This window comes from Sapajus apella, unplaced genomic scaffold, assembly GCF_009761245.1.
Source record: "Sapajus apella isolate SASKATOON/1434 unplaced genomic scaffold, GSC_monkey_1.0 scaffold137, whole genome shotgun sequence".
Classification (NCBI taxonomy): Eukaryota; Metazoa; Chordata; class Mammalia; order Primates; family Cebidae; genus Sapajus; species Sapajus apella.
In genome coordinates, this window is record NW_022437077.1 from 131,641 (window position 1) to 146,602 (window position 14,962).

The 14,962-nt window shown below is 47.5% G+C and overlaps 1 protein-coding gene across 19 annotated transcripts in view; it reads left to right on the forward strand.

Annotated features, from left to right (window-relative positions):
- The window catches only part of ZMYND8 (zinc finger MYND-type containing 8), a 138,187-nt gene that overhangs the window by 121,628 nt on the left and 1,597 nt on the right, over positions 1–14,962 (forward strand). For 15 of the 19 annotated variants that reach the window (XM_032263602.1, XM_032263593.1, XM_032263606.1 and 12 more), the window contains 5 exons: positions 2,424–2,502; positions 4,675–4,914; positions 7,393–7,553; positions 8,558–8,624; positions 13,248–13,331. In XM_032263602.1, the coding sequence (XP_032119493.1) occupies positions 2,424–2,502; positions 4,675–4,914; positions 7,393–7,553; positions 8,558–8,624; positions 13,248–13,331 (631 nt within the window). Of the gene's footprint in view, positions 1–2,423; positions 2,503–4,674; positions 4,915–7,392; positions 7,554–8,557; positions 8,625–13,247; positions 13,332–14,678; positions 14,816–14,962 lie in introns of all 19 variants that reach the window. The other 4 variants (XM_032263600.1, XM_032263603.1, XM_032263609.1 and 1 more) reach the window with 2 other exon arrangements.

Here is a 14,962-nt window from a genome sequence, read left to right on the forward strand (position 1 = left end):
TTGGACACCGGTTCTTTTAGCTTTGCGTAAAACTGGCTCCTGCATTTTCTCTGTAAGTTCGGACTTTTTAATACAAGTGCTTCTTATGGTTCAAGAATTTGTATACTGGAGTCTCCATAATTATGTGATTGCCTAGAGAAGAAAGTGGTTAAAACACTTCATTGGCTGGGCATGGTGGCTGTAATCCCAGCGCATTGGGAAGCTGTGGGAGAATTGCTTGAGGGTAGGCGTTTAAGACTAGCCTGCGCAACGTAGTGGAACCCTGTTTCTGCAAAACTATTTAAAAAACAAGTAGGAGATGTTGGTTCCTGGAGGAAGCTGAGGCAGGTGGATTGCTTGAGCCCAGGAGTTTGAGGCTACAATAAGTCATGATTGTGCTACTATATTCTAGCCTGGGTGACAGAGTGAGACCCTATCTCTTAAGGAAAAGAAAAAAATTAAGCTATCCACTTACAAAATGTCCACTTATAAAAATATACCTCCCCTGAACTTCCCCTTTAGGCTAATTCCCTATCAGGGCTTGGAGTGTGGGCCACTTGTTGGTTGTCTGTGGATGGTACAATGTGAGCCAGATGTAAACAGGTTATCAGGTGAAATGACAAGTGGCAGGACTTTCAGAGGTCTCATATCGAAGGTGACATTGGAGAACTGTGGGAATCCTTTGCAGAGCCATTGACCTTTTAGGACTTGGCAGCATTAGGCTGGTGCTTAGGTGAAGAGGAGAAAATCTTCAGGAAGGCGACCTAGTGGTCCCTTCAACAGAAAACATTATGAATGCAAAGATTTAAGAGAGGCCCAAGAAAAATCAAGGAATCCCCTTGAATAGTTTTGCAAATATGACCTTCTTTATGATTATACTTGGGACATCAAATAAGAAGGGATAAAAATAATGCTTTAGAAACACCTTCATTCTTGTTTGTACATTGTAAGAATTGGGGTGTGATTAAAAATACAGGTTCATGGCTGGGTGTGGTGGCTCATGCCTGTAATCCCAGCACTTTGGGAGGCTGAGGAGGGCGGATCACGAGGTCAAGAGATTGAGACCATCTGGCCAACCTGGTGAAACCCCGTCTCTACTAAAATACAAAAATTAGCGTAATCCCAGCTTCTCAGGAGGCTGAGGCGGGAGAATTGCTTGAACCCAGGAGACGGAGGTTGCAGGGAGCTGAGATTGTGCCACTGCACTCCAGCCTGGTGACAGAGCAAGACTCTGTCTAAAAAAAAAGAAAAAATGGGTTCATAATATTTTACCTGAAACCTTGGGTCCGGATGTATGCCAGAATTTTTTGGATTTTAGAGAGGTAATATGCAGTCCCCCACAATTAGAGACACCATTTCTGCAGTGAAATGTGATTGTTCACACTACATGAATAAATCAGGTTTCCTCAGCCTTAGCACTACTTTGCATCAGGTGAGTGTCTGTTGTGGGGCTGCTCTGCACGTTGTAGGATGTTCAGCAGCATCTCTGTCCTCTTCACACAGATGGCAGTAATGCTGCTCAGTTGTGACAACCACAAATGACTCCAGACATTCTCATGGCAGGGCAGAGTACGCGAAATTGCCCCAGTTGAGAACCACTGTGATAATTAAACACTGTTCGTTACTATTTTTTTAATTAATTTTTTTGAGACAGAGTGTCGCCCTGTCACCCAGGTTGCTGCACAGCGGCATGATCTTGGCTCACTGCAACCTCCACCTCCTGGGTTCAAAGATTCTCGTGCCTCAGCCTCCCAAGTACCTGGGATTACAGGCATGTGCCACCGTGCCTAGTTAATTTTTTTTTAAAGATGGGGTTTCACCATGATGGCCAGGCTGGTCTTGAACTCCTGACCTCAGGTGATCCACCCACCTCAGCCTCCCAAAGTGCTAGGATTACAGGGGTGAGCCACTGCGCCCGGCCAAAACACTGTTTAATTAGTTTTCTATTAGATCAGGTCAAGTTTATTTTTTTATTTTCCCTTCTAAATGAGTTTGGCCCCAAAGTGACACCTCCCCTACCCAGAAATACCCTTTGGTTTTCAGAGATGTCCGGCTTTGGAATTGTAGGTGAGTAAGTATGGATGCTAAATGGTCCCCCATGTTGTTATGTAAGAGGAAATCTAGCTATCTTTGTTTCATATTTAAAGACCAAAATCCTAATCAAACCTTTAACATTATCTATATGAAAGTCTGGTCCTTGTCACTTTAAGTGGCTTCTCCTCGTGCCAGTATTTCTTGGAATCAATGGCCTGTGTATACTTGGTTTTCTGAACCAGTGTTTCTGATGACTTTGGGTTCACCCACTGGTCACCTCTCTGGACTATAGCTGTGGGAAGGTTAGCATGAGTCCCATACTCCTTACAGCCAGCCATGGCTGAGCTGCTGGGCCCTGCTGGTGAATTGCATGAGGCAGCTTTTTAAGAGTCTTGTTCTCCCTCTTCCAGATCCGCAGGCTGAGGATCGAGATAGAGAAGCTCCAGTGGCTGCACCAGCAAGAGCTCTCTGAAATGAAACACAACTTGGGTAAGGCCTGACACACTGGTCTAAATGGAGGGGGGTTTTGAGTGTGAACTTCTTTGCACCTCTGTAGTCAAGCCCAGATGTGAGTGCAATTAAAACTAGGCTAGGATTGTATGACTTACAGGGAGAACTTACAGACTCCTGAGAGTCTGGCCTGGAGAAACCAGGTGTAAGAGCTGGTATGTTGGTGGGATCCCCACTTTCCTCTGTTTTAGAACATCAGCTTCAACAATAAAATGATGAGGATTGGTCAGACACAGCAGCTCACACCTGTAATTCCAGCCCTTTGGGAGGCCCAGATGGGAGGATTGCTTGAGCCCAGGAGTTCGATTCCAGCCTGGGTAATCTGGCGAAACCCCATCTCTACACAAAACTTTTAAACCATTAACTGGGCCTGGTAGTGTGTGTCCTTGTTCCCAGCTCTTTGGGAGGCTGATGAAGGAGGATCACTTGAGCCTGAGAAGTTGAGGCTGCAGTCAACTATGTACCACTGCACTCCAGCCAGGGCAAACAAGCAAGACCCTATCTCAAAAAAATAAAAAGTAGGCTGGGGGGGGGGTGGCTCATGCCTATAATCCCAGCACTTTGGGAGGCCGAGGCGGGTGGATCACGAGGCCCAGAGATCGAGACCATCCTGGTCAACATGGTGAAACCCCTTCTCTACTAAAAGTACAAAAATTAGCCGGGCATGGTGGCACATGCCTGTAGTCCCAGCTACTCGGGAGGCTGAGGCAGGAGAATTGCTTGAACCCAGGAGGTGGAGGTTGTGCTGAGCTGAGATTGCGCCACTGCACTCCAGCCCGGGTAACAAGCGAAACTCCGTCTCAAAAAATAAAAAGTAAATAAAACAACAAGGATCACTATAGTAGCTCCCGCTCGTGAAGCTTATAACTTTGTACAGAAACCACTTTAAATACTTTTTCATGAATTCACTAATTTTATTACAGAAACTCTGGTGATAAAGGGATCTGTTAGATCCCTGGTTTTTGTTTTTCCTTTTTTTTTTTCTCCCACACCTGCATGCCATGGACATATCCATCCCCATCCCCACCCCCACCCCCACCCCCACCCCCGCCATTTTCAAGTGAAGAAACTAACATGTTGAGGAAGTTGTTGAAAGTCACGTGGCCACAGTTCAAGTCTAGGCAGTCTTCACCCTGTTCATTGAATGCTGGGCACTTAACAACATCTGGATGCTTCCCATGCACCGCTCAGTGTGGAGAAAGATACTTCATTGGTCCCTGGGTTAGATAGACAGAGGTTTTGGCCCGTCATTCTGTATAGATAAGCTTTTCCCCAAAGGTAGGAGCGATTGCTTCAGACCCTCACATAGTATCAGACAGGTTGCTGGCAGCCAGCAGGAAAACTCTTAAATTGGGGACCCAGGCCCGAGTGTGCCTTCCGGCTCACCTGTGGTCTGCATCTAAGCCACACCTTACAGACTTCAATCCCTTCAGAGCTGCCTGGAGAGGAGCCCGTGGTTCATTCTTTCTAGACACTTATTTAGATGTTGCTTCTTCTCGTTTTCCTTTTTTTTTTTTAAGGCAGAGTCTCACTCTGTCTTCCAGGCTGGAGAGCAGTAGAGCAATCTCGACTCATTGCAGCCTCTGCCTCCCAGGTTCAGCCTCCCTAGGAGCTGGGATTACAGGTGTGTGCCACTATGCCTGGCTGAGTTTTGTACTTTTAGTAGAGATGCGAAAGGGGTAGAATAGTAGTACTTATCCTGTAGGATTATTAGGATGAGGATGGCGTGAGTTAATAGTTACAAAGTACATAGAACAGTGCCTCCATGTAGTAGGTGCTATATAGGTATTTGGTAGGGGGAGAAAGCCTTATGTTAATGAATCATCGGCTGGAAAGTGAGTTTAGTGGTGGCTGTTTCAAGGGTTACTTTGAGGAATTCCCAGAATGTAGTCTGGGGTTGAAAATCCCCTGGGGGGGTTATCTCCACTCTGGGCACCTCACATTCACTCTCAACAGGCAGCGCCATCTGGTCACTATGATGAACGTCCTGTTTATAGATGAAGACTCCAGCTAGGTTACTGCCCACACGTACACAGACAGGGCTTTTCCCAGTGGGGTCTTGCACCCTTGTCTGCCTGAATCTGGGGACAGGAATAGCCCCGTGTCCCAGGCTGGGGTCAGGTGATGAGCGTTCTTCCCCTCCTCCACCAGAGCTGACCATGGCGGAGATGCGGCAGAGCCTGGAGCAGGAGCGGGACCGGCTCATCGCCGAGGTGAAGAAGCAGCTGGAGCTGGAGAAGCAGCAGGCGGTGGACGAGACCAAGAAGAAGCAGTGGTGTGCCAACTGCAAGAAGGAGGCCATCTTTTACTGCTGTTGGAACACCAGCTACTGCGACTACCCCTGCCAGCAAGCTCACTGGCCCGAACACATGAAGTCCTGTACTCAGTCAGGTAATGCCCCATGGGGCTGCCTTCTGTTCTGGGCTGCAGTGGCTGGGCTTTGGTCTCTCCTGTGGACCTCAGGGGTCACGGCTGATTGACCAGGGAGCTTGCCTGGCTCCTGGACACTCTCACTCAAAAACAACTGTGTTTCTTCTGGTGAGCAGTGTGCAGGCGCATAGCTGGGCAGATGCATAGCTAAGTCATGAGCCATGGGCACTTTGAACCTTTGATCTTTGTAGAACCCTTGATCTCTTCTGAGGCCTAAAATGTCAGTAGTATTGAGGTTGAGACACTTTTTTTTTTTTGGCAGTAATGGACTTGTGGCTTTAAATAATAGGGATTTCCAATTTCTTTAAGTAAAAAGTGTTGGTTTGGAACCTGTGTTTTACACTGCTGTAAGGCCGGACGCGGTGGCTCAAGCCTGTAATCCCAGCACTTTGGGAGGCCGAGGCGGGTGGATCACGAGGCCAAGAGATCGAGACCATCCTGGTCAACATGGTGAAACCCCGTCTCTACTAAAAATACAAAAAATTAGCTGGACATGGTGGCGCGTGCCTGTAATCCCAGCTACTCAGGAGGCTGAGGCAGGAGAATTGCCTGAACCCAGGAGGCGGAGGTTGCGGTGAGCCGAGATCGCGCCATTGCACTCCAGCCTGGGTAACATGAGTGAAACTCCGTCTCAAAAAAAAAAAAAAAAAAAAAACTGCTGTAATATTTATAATCAACCTTTCCAACCATAGAACAAGCAGTCCTCAGGCCTGGAGCCTCCAGCAGGAAGCACTATCTAGTTAGAATTTATCAATATTATTTTATAAATTATTACTTTTAGACAGAGTTTCGCTCTTATCCCCCAGGCTGGAGTGCAGTGGTGCGATCTTGGCTCACTGCAACCTCCACCTCCTAAGTTCAAGTGATTTTCCTGCTTCAGCCTCCCGGGTAGCTGGGATTACAGGCACATGCCACCACGCCCAGCTAATTTTTGTATTTTTAGTAGATAGAAATTTTTGTATTTCACCGTGTTGGCCAGGCTGGTCTTGAACTCCTGACCTCAAGTGACCTGCCTGCCTTGGCCTCCCAGAGTGCTGGGATTACAGGCGTGAGCCACCATGCCCAGCCCGTAAGTTATTTTTTACAATTAGCTTTTATTTATGGCAAATGATACTACATTTGTATGCTTGGAATTAAACACTTCCATTTTAAAGAATTTCAAGTGTCACACAAATAATACAATCAGGTAGTATGTCTGCAGATTGGCAAAATTTGCAAAGGTGGTGTGTAAATGACTCAAGTGTGAGAACCTTGACCAGAGGTTGAGTGAATATTTTAGGCTTTGTACACCATGTGGTTTCTGTTGCTACTACGTAACTCTGCTGTTAGTGCAGAAGCAGCCATAGGTGAAATGTAAATGGATGGACGTGGCTGTCCGCCAGTAAAACAGAGTCCTTGCTTGCCAGCTCTTGCTCTAGAAAAATCTGTTATTATTTTTAAATGGCAATATTGGAGCATACCTTGCTCTGTTCTTCAGTCTTCAGGGAGATGTCTTCTTTGTAGACACTTTTGCCCTCTTCCTGGAGTGAAGTCTCCTTGTGTTTTCCCTAAGTTCTGGAATGTGTCTGATGAGCCTTTTGCTGTTTTGCCAAGATGGCCAAAGTGTCTTTCAGGCCTTCCTTTTTCTGTGACATAATTATGTCTGTTCTTCCTAAATTCCTCCCAAACGCCCTGTTTTTCTGTGTATCCAAGTTTCTGCCACCTCCAGATGCTCTGGGCCTCTGACAGCATGTCGCCTGTCATGTGGTTTTCCTGTCCCACCTTAGAAGGAAGCAAGTCCCTGGGGCTGAAAATCCAGGTCTCCACCTAGAAGTGATTAAATAGAGTAACTCTAAATTGGCAGTTGTAGGCTGGCTCTTGTTAATGGGCTTAATTTGTTCCAAGAATATATTTTCATCTCCAGAATGATTTAATAAAACTTGAATTGCTAACCATTAAAAATCAACATGTTGACTGGGAGTGGTGGCTCACACCTGTAATCCCAGCACTTTTTTTTTTTGGGAGGCCAAGGTGAGCAGGTCACTTGAGGTCAGGAGTTCAAGACCAGCCTGGCCAACATGGTGAAACCCCGTCTCTACTAAAAATACAAAAATTAGCCAGGTGTGGTTGTGGGCACCTGTAGTCCCAGCTACTTGGGAGGCTAAGAGGAGAATCACTCGAACCTGGGAGATGGAGGTTGCAGTGAGCTGAGATCATATCACTGCATTCCAGCCTGGGAGAGAACAAGATTCCATCTCAAAAAAAAAAAAAGTAAAATCATGTGTATGTTAAAATTTGGAATTCCAACTTCTGGAAAATTCTGGTAATCTACCTCCCTCGAGCCTACACCTTACGCCCTGGGTAGGGCTAAGCCTTGGGTGAAGGACGGAGCTCCAGGCATGTTTCAAAATCATCATATTGTGTGTACATGTGACGTTTCTGCCTCTCCTTTGTACCCAGCTACTGCTCCTCAGCAGGAAGCGGATGCTGAGGTGAACACAGAAACACTAAACAAATCATCCCAGGGGAGCTCCTCGAGCACACAGTCAGCACCTTCAGAAACGGCCAGTGCCTCCAAAGAGAAGGAGACGTCCGCTGAGAAAAGCAAGGACAGTGGCTCGGTGAGGATCCCCCCCATGACTTTGGCTGGTGACATCAACCCTTTGTGCCAAGTGGACTTAAGACCCCGTGTCTGCCACCCCTGAATGTTTTATGTTGTGGGAGGCTTGTCTGGAGGAATGCAGAGTCTTAACAGTGTGCCAGAATTTCTAGTGGATGTGTGGGAATATGGAGCCCGAACTGGTGTATGTGGGACCTGGCACCTGCCCCCCAGTACTCTCCCCTGGGGACTCTCAAAGTGTAGAATAGTGTTGCACAGAACTTTCTGTGATGAAGGAAATGTTCTGTACCTCCCATCCATATGGTAGCTGCTAGCCACATGCAACTTTTGAGCACTTGAAATGTAGCTAGTGTGAGCCAGGACCTGATTTTACAATTTAATTTAATATCAATTAATTGCGATTTCAGTAGCCACATGTGGCTAGTGGCAGCCATATTGGGCCATGAAGGTTTCACCTCCTTGTTTGCCAGGGTGTGATGTATGTGACATTGATGGTATGCAGACTATTTTCATGAGTATATAGTTTTTTACAGTTTTTAGTTATTGTATATCTATTTCAGTGAATATTAGGAAAAAGATAAATCATTAGACTGTCAAGTTAAAACATGTTTTCACTGGTAGTATTGCCTAATCAGAGACTAGCATCAATTAAAAGCAAACTGATTGATAGAATTTTGAAGTAATATACCTTCTTTGTGGACAGGGCAAAAATCTGGAGAGGGATCTGTTAGTGGAGTTCAGGGAACACTGAATGTTGGAGGGTTCTAGAGTGGAGTCAGGGGTCACCCCGGTGCTGTGTTCCAGCCTGTTCATGTGGGAGATGGCACCAGGGTTTGGCCACCTGGCCGCCCTGTGCCCATCACTCCCACCAGACCGTGCCAGGCAGAGGGCACTGAGATGCTTTGGGGGCAGTGATGGAGCACCCTCGTGGCTCCCTGGGTTTCCCTGCGGGGACTCCATTGGCCTCAGTGCCTTGAGTTCATCTTTTTCTTCTTGTATTTCTAGACCCTCGACCTTTCTGGCTCCAGGGAGACGCCCTCCTCCGTTCTCTTGGGCTCCAACCCAGGCTCTGGTATGTTGCCCCCTTGTGGGCGAACTATGCTTTCACATTTCAGATGGGCAGTTGGGGAGAATTTGAAGGGTTTATTCCAATGGTTTCCAAACGATTACGGATCCTTAGGGGTGGCTGGGGTGGGTTAGTGGGGGGTGAGGAGGTAGTTGAGCATGTTAACTTTCGAGTACCTCTCCAAGCTGATCAGTATTACCAGATGTATTTACTCGGGATCCACATAAAACTCTGGACAGAGGGTTCTGTTGCTGACCTGGGGTGGGGTAGAAGTGCATTTGGACTGGGTAGTCTTTTTGCTCTCGGGGAAGAAATGAGCATGGTAAAAGTCGTGATTGAGAGGTCTTAACACCTGTGTCTGGTAGATGAAGGCGTTCAAGCCTTTGAGAAATGAAGGCAGTGCTTAGGTGAATGATCTTTCTGTAAAATCCTTTGCTTTTGGGGAAATCTTCTGAGACTTGACATCGGGAGTTTTTCTTCTGTGAGGTTTGAGCCGTTTTCCTTTCCTAGACCAAAGTGTCTTTTTCCTGCACTTTCTTAAAGCAGTTTTAGGTGACTGCAGAAGGGTTCAGAGAAGGTGCCTTCCTGGAGGAAGACAGTTTTACTTCATTCAGAGTTTTTGCCTGGCACCACAGCTCTAGAACCTTTCTGCTTGCTGATTCTTTTTTTTTTGAGACAGTGTCTCACTGTCACCCAGGCTGGAGTGCAGTGGTGTGATCTTAGCTCACTGCAACCTCCCTCTCCCAGGTTCAAGTGATTCTCCTGCCTTAGCCTCCTGAGTAGCTGGGATTATAGGCGCACACCACCACGCCCAGCTAATTTTTGTATTTTTAGTAGAGATGGGGCTTCACCATGTTGATCAGGCTGGTCTTGAACTCCTGACCTCAGGTGATCCACCCTCCTTGACCTCCCAAAGTGCTGGGATTACAGGCTTGAGCTACCATGCCCAGCCCTTCCTCCTCCTTCCCCCTTCCCTTCTTCCCCCTACTTCTTTCCTCCCTCCCTCCTTTTGATAGAGTCTTGCTCTGTCGCCCAGGCTGGAGTGCAGTGACATGATCTCAGCTCACTGCAACCTCTGCCTCCGCGGTTCAAGTGACTCTCCTGCCTCAGTCTCCTGAGTAGTTGGGATTACAGGCGTGCATCACCAAGTCCAGCTAATTTTTTCTGTTTTTACTAGAGACAGGGTTTCACTGTATTGGCCAGGCTGGTCTTGGACTCCCGACCTCAAGTGATTCACCCACCTTGGCTTCCCAAAGTGTTGGGATTACAGATGTGAGCCACCGCGCCTGGCCAGACACCTGTGTTCTGATCCAAGTTCTTTTTTTTTCCATCAGCTTATGATTCCACCGTCCACGGTGGCCATTTCTCAAGTTCTCTGCTCTGTTGAGGACCTCCCTGCACCTCGCGCTGCATCACCTGCCCTCTGCGGGGCTTCCGTGGCACTCTGTCCTTCCCTTCTGACATTCAAAGGCATCCGCATCCTTTGTTGTAGCCAGATTTGTCACTCTGTACTGCTTTTCTTCCTAGGCACTTTAATATTCTCATGTATCTCCAAGTGCCTTCCTTGACACCTTGCATCTCCAATAGAACGTTCTGTGACAGTGGCCATGTTCTTTTATTTGCAGTGTCCACTATGGTAACCACTAGCCACATGTAGCTACTGAACCCTTGAACGGTGGCTAGTGTCGCTGAGGAATGGAATTTCACATTGTATCTGATTTTAGTGGTTACCATATTGAATGGCACAGCTCAAGACCCATCCTGTCTCCTTCCTCAACCCAGTTAGATGTCTCTCCAAGGGTGGTTATTCTCGAGCTAGGTGCACTGGTAGTCCCAGCTACTTGGAGAGGCTGAGGCAGGGGGTCACTTGAACCTAGGAGTTTTGAAGCTGCCATGAGTGCCTGTGACTAGCCACTGCACTCCAGCTGGTCAACAGAATGAGACTTCATCCTAAAAAAAAAAAGCTGGGTGCTGTGGCTCACGCCTGCAATCCCAGCACTGTAGGAGGCCGAGGCGGGTGGATCATCTGAGGTTGGGAGTTTGAGACCAGCTTGACCAACATGGAGAAACCCCCGTCTCTACTAAAATACAAAATTAGCTGGGCATGGTGGTGTGTGCCTGTTATCCCAGTTACTTGGAAGGCTGAGGCAGGAGAATCACTTGAACCTGGGAGGCAGAGGTTGCAGTGAGCTGAGATCACGCCATTGCACTCACATGCTCCACTGCTCATAGGACACAGTTTCTATTCTGAACTCCACTGTCCCCCTAAATCATTAACAGGCCTGCACATTTTTATTTTTAAATGTTGTTTTGAAACCTTTTTTGTTCTTAAGAAACAGGAGTTGCCCAGGCTGGCCTTAAACTTGGCCTGAGATCAAAGGATTCTCCCACCTCAACCTCTTGAGTAGCTGGGATCACAGGCATGTGCCACCATGGTCAGCAGCAGAGATTTTTCTTAAAAGATGACCGGATTGGCTAGAATCATGGTATCTTCATGTCAGAAAGGGCCTCCTCTCCAGGTTTTGGATAAAGATTGAGGTGCACCCAGGGCTACACTAAAAGAGATTCAGCACCACATTTAGGTCAGGTGTGGTGTCTCTTGCCTGTAATTCCAGCACTTTGAGAGGCCAAGGCGGGCGGATCATTTGAGGTCAGGAGTTTGAGACCAGCCTGACCAACATGGTGAAACCCTGTCTCTACTATAAAAGCACAAAAAATTAGCTGGGTGTGGTGATGCCCCTCTGTAATCCCAGCTACTCAGGAGGCTGAGGCAGGAGAATTGCCTGAACCCAGGAGGTGGAGGTTACAGTGAGCCCATATCCCACCACTGCATTACAGCCTGGGTGACAGAGTGAGACTTTGTCTCAAAAACAAGAGATTTAGTTCCACATTTAGGACTTGGAAAGAGGCTAGGGAAGAGTCTCATCAGCACAGTGAGAGCACCATGGAGCCCATGGTCAAACTGGCAGGAGAAGTACCTTTTGCAGTCAGCGCTGCAGTGATTCTCAGCGGGTGAGAAGCGGCAGGGAGGCCTCAGGGGCCTGTGCGGGAATGCAGTGTCAGTCTTCTGGAGTTTCTCACCAAAGCAGTTTGTGTTGACGGGTCACATCAAAGCAGAAAGACTTCCTCAGTTTTGATTCCCTTCTAATTAATTCCTCATCCGTCTCACTTTACTTCTGCCAGCACTTCTTTCTGGTGATAGTGCACGTTACCTATCCAGAGGGAACATGAATTTTAAAAACATCAAGGCTTCTGAGCTATTTTTGTACATGAATTACTAGGACGGTACATCTATGGTCGAGTTGGAATGGAGAGAATTTTAGTAGGTTATGAGCTCCCCTTAGTACGTGGGCCTGGGCCTCTCCTGTTCGTCTTTTAATTTTAAGCTTTTAGTCAAAGCTATATATGCATAGAGTTGCAGAGAATAAAATAGTTCAGGGAGAAACTCTTCCTAGTTCTAGTTTACACTGCTGTTTCTGGTCCTCCTTGCTAATAAATAATGTACTTGCCTGTACCTCTACTTCTTGACTTTAGCTATTACTTGTTGACTTCCAGCTTTAAAAGATGGGAATTGCTCTTCCCTTCCTCTTCCCACACTACTGACATTACTATTTTATGTGCTGTTTGGGTTACCTTGCTCCAATAAAACACTTGCCCCCTTAGCTTTTTTGTTTTGGCAGCTACAGACAGTATCCCTTGACCCCTCTTGGCAGCACATCTTTTCCTTACCTCTCCCACCCCTCTGAGAGCCAGGCTTCCCACCGGCCCTGACTTTCCCATTTTCAAGGTTGAGAACGTGTACATTCTGTTCTATAACTGCCCTTAAGCCTCACTCTTGTCTGTTGGCTTAGTCTAAAAAGTTGCAATGTGACAATTCTTAACTTACAAGACCATATATATCATTCATGGCGGAGTCACATAGTGTACTATGATTACATTTCCATTCTTTTACAGCCTTACTTCTTCCTGGAGTTTCAATTTTCTCCCTTGTCTTACTTTCAGTTTTCCTACCAAACTTCTCACCGTATCAGTTATTTATGCTGACTCCTTTCATATCACTGTTTTTGGACTCTCTGATTTCAGATGTGATTTGTTGGTGTCCTGCCATTGTAGCTGAGAATTTAATTTCCTTGCCACCTCATCCAGAGCCCCTTCCTCCATCCCCTTCACCACGTGTGCCTTCTCCATCCTCTCCTCCCTATTCTGTTATCACTGTGGGCAGTCAGTTAGTTATTACTTGCCTTAAATTGTCTGGATTTCTCGGGTGGTGCCTTCAACCCGAGCATGTTTCTAGTGCCTGCCTCTGTTTCCCATGGTTAAGTTAGGCTATTTGTAGAGCCAGTGGTTCTGAGAAGTTGTGGCTTACACAAATGCCGAGCTGCTTTTATGTCACTGTATACCTTATTTCCTACCTGTAATGCTGTGCTGTGTCCAGTGATCCAGTTTGTGGTTTGATACGCATTTTTTAGTCTCCTGTGCTTTGCATTAAGTTGGACAATGGTGACATGAATGAAGGTGCCATCTGGTTCTAATAATAGCCTGTTGATGAACAAAAATAGTAAGCACTCGGGGGTGTGCGGAATTCCAGCTCTCTCACAGACTCTGAGGCTACCTGTGCTATCTCTTCAGTTAGCAAAAGGTGTGACAAGCAACCTGCCTATGCCCCAACCACCACAGACCACCAGCCGCACCCCAACTACCCCGCCCAGAAGTGTAAGTATGACCCTGTCTTGCGGAAGCTGCCGGGGCCTCTTCCTGGCATGCAGAAGGCTCATTGTGTGTGTGTCTGTGTTTTTCTCTGTGGGTGTGTCTTCTCCTGTTCTTTCGAGTGGTGGGTCTTCCTCTGCAACATTTCTTCTCTGTGCCTCTGGTCGCCATCACAAACCGCATTAGGAAATGACAGTGAGCGTGTGGCCTGGCTTCTTGGTGGAGATGGTCCTCGCTCTCTTCATAAAGGGTCCTAGATGAACACCGATTCCCCCCTGTGGTGATTGGCTCTGTCACCCAGTGTCCCGTGTCCTCTCCAGGAGGACCTGCAGACCCCTCTGTTGGCCAGCCTGGTGCTGGGAGAGAGATACTGAACTCAGCTTGGCCCTGGTCCTGTTTCTTCCAGTCCCCGCCGCTGGTCTCTGCCCCCACCAGAGCTGGAAGGACTTGACGCGGGCTGACTGCATGACTCTGGGATTTTCTGACGGACGGGGATGTCCAGCTGCATCACGCCCCAGAGTCCTTCCGAGGAACTAAAAGCATAGGCATGGCGGCTGAGGGAGGAAGGCGTAAGGAGGCCGACTGAGGATTGTTAAGAAGACTCTGCCTTTGCCCCCAGCTCTGCCCACCATAGTATTGTCCCCTCTTGGTCACTGATACAGGTGACTAAGGAGTTCCCTCCTGAGTTCTCCCCACATGACTTTGGAGATCTTTGTCCTTCTCTTCACTGCTTATCTTCCGGAACTCATGATGACACCCACACATGCCTTTTTACCAGGCAGGAAGAAGTGCAGCCCCCCGGGGAGTAGCGTGGCCCCCTCCCTGCCCCACTCCTCTTGCCCTCAGCCTCTTTTAACGAGACATTATCACCCACCTCAAGACATTAAAACATAATTCTGTCCCAGTCTGTCTGAACTTGGTAAATGATCCAAGATGTGATGGATCCTAGTGGTTGGCTGGAAGATTTCTCCCAGTCAGCTGCCAGCAGAACCGGCAGACCTGGGCTGTTCGATAAAGTGCTCTTCACAGACACCTCATTTGCCTCTTCCTTCAGCTTCTTCATTTATTTCTTACTCATTTACTACTCAGCTACTTGTCTGCGTCCTTGAAGCCATCCTAGGTCTTACTCTGGTTCTGGATCCTTCAGTCACCCATAAGCTTGTCCTTACTGGGAGTCAGAGGGTCTGTGTTCCCAGGTGAACCTTAACCATTCTTCTCCTTTATGATCCTCTCCCTTGGGTGGACAAGTGTGACTTGGTTATAAAGTCCATTTTTCAAGTTGCCTATATATTGCTAAAAGAAATCCCATTAATGGAAGCAGACTGCATGCCACATTTCGGTGTCTTTCTCCAGGGGCCAAGGTTGGACCCAGAAGTGCATGGGGTTCTTAGTGTCACTCAGTCACGTAGTAAGGGTACACAGTTCCAGACACAGCGCAAGAAAGGCCTTCCTTGGCGGTTCAGAACCTTTTTCACACATCTTAATTCTCTGTGAGCATGACACCCTGTTGTTTTTCTAACCAGCTGTTGTTAAATCTGAAAAAACAAGCTGTTCTACTTTAATTCGCTGCAGACCAACAGATGCAGGGCAGTCAGTGGTGGCAGCGTGGGAACCATGAGTGGGGAGGGTAGGTCAGA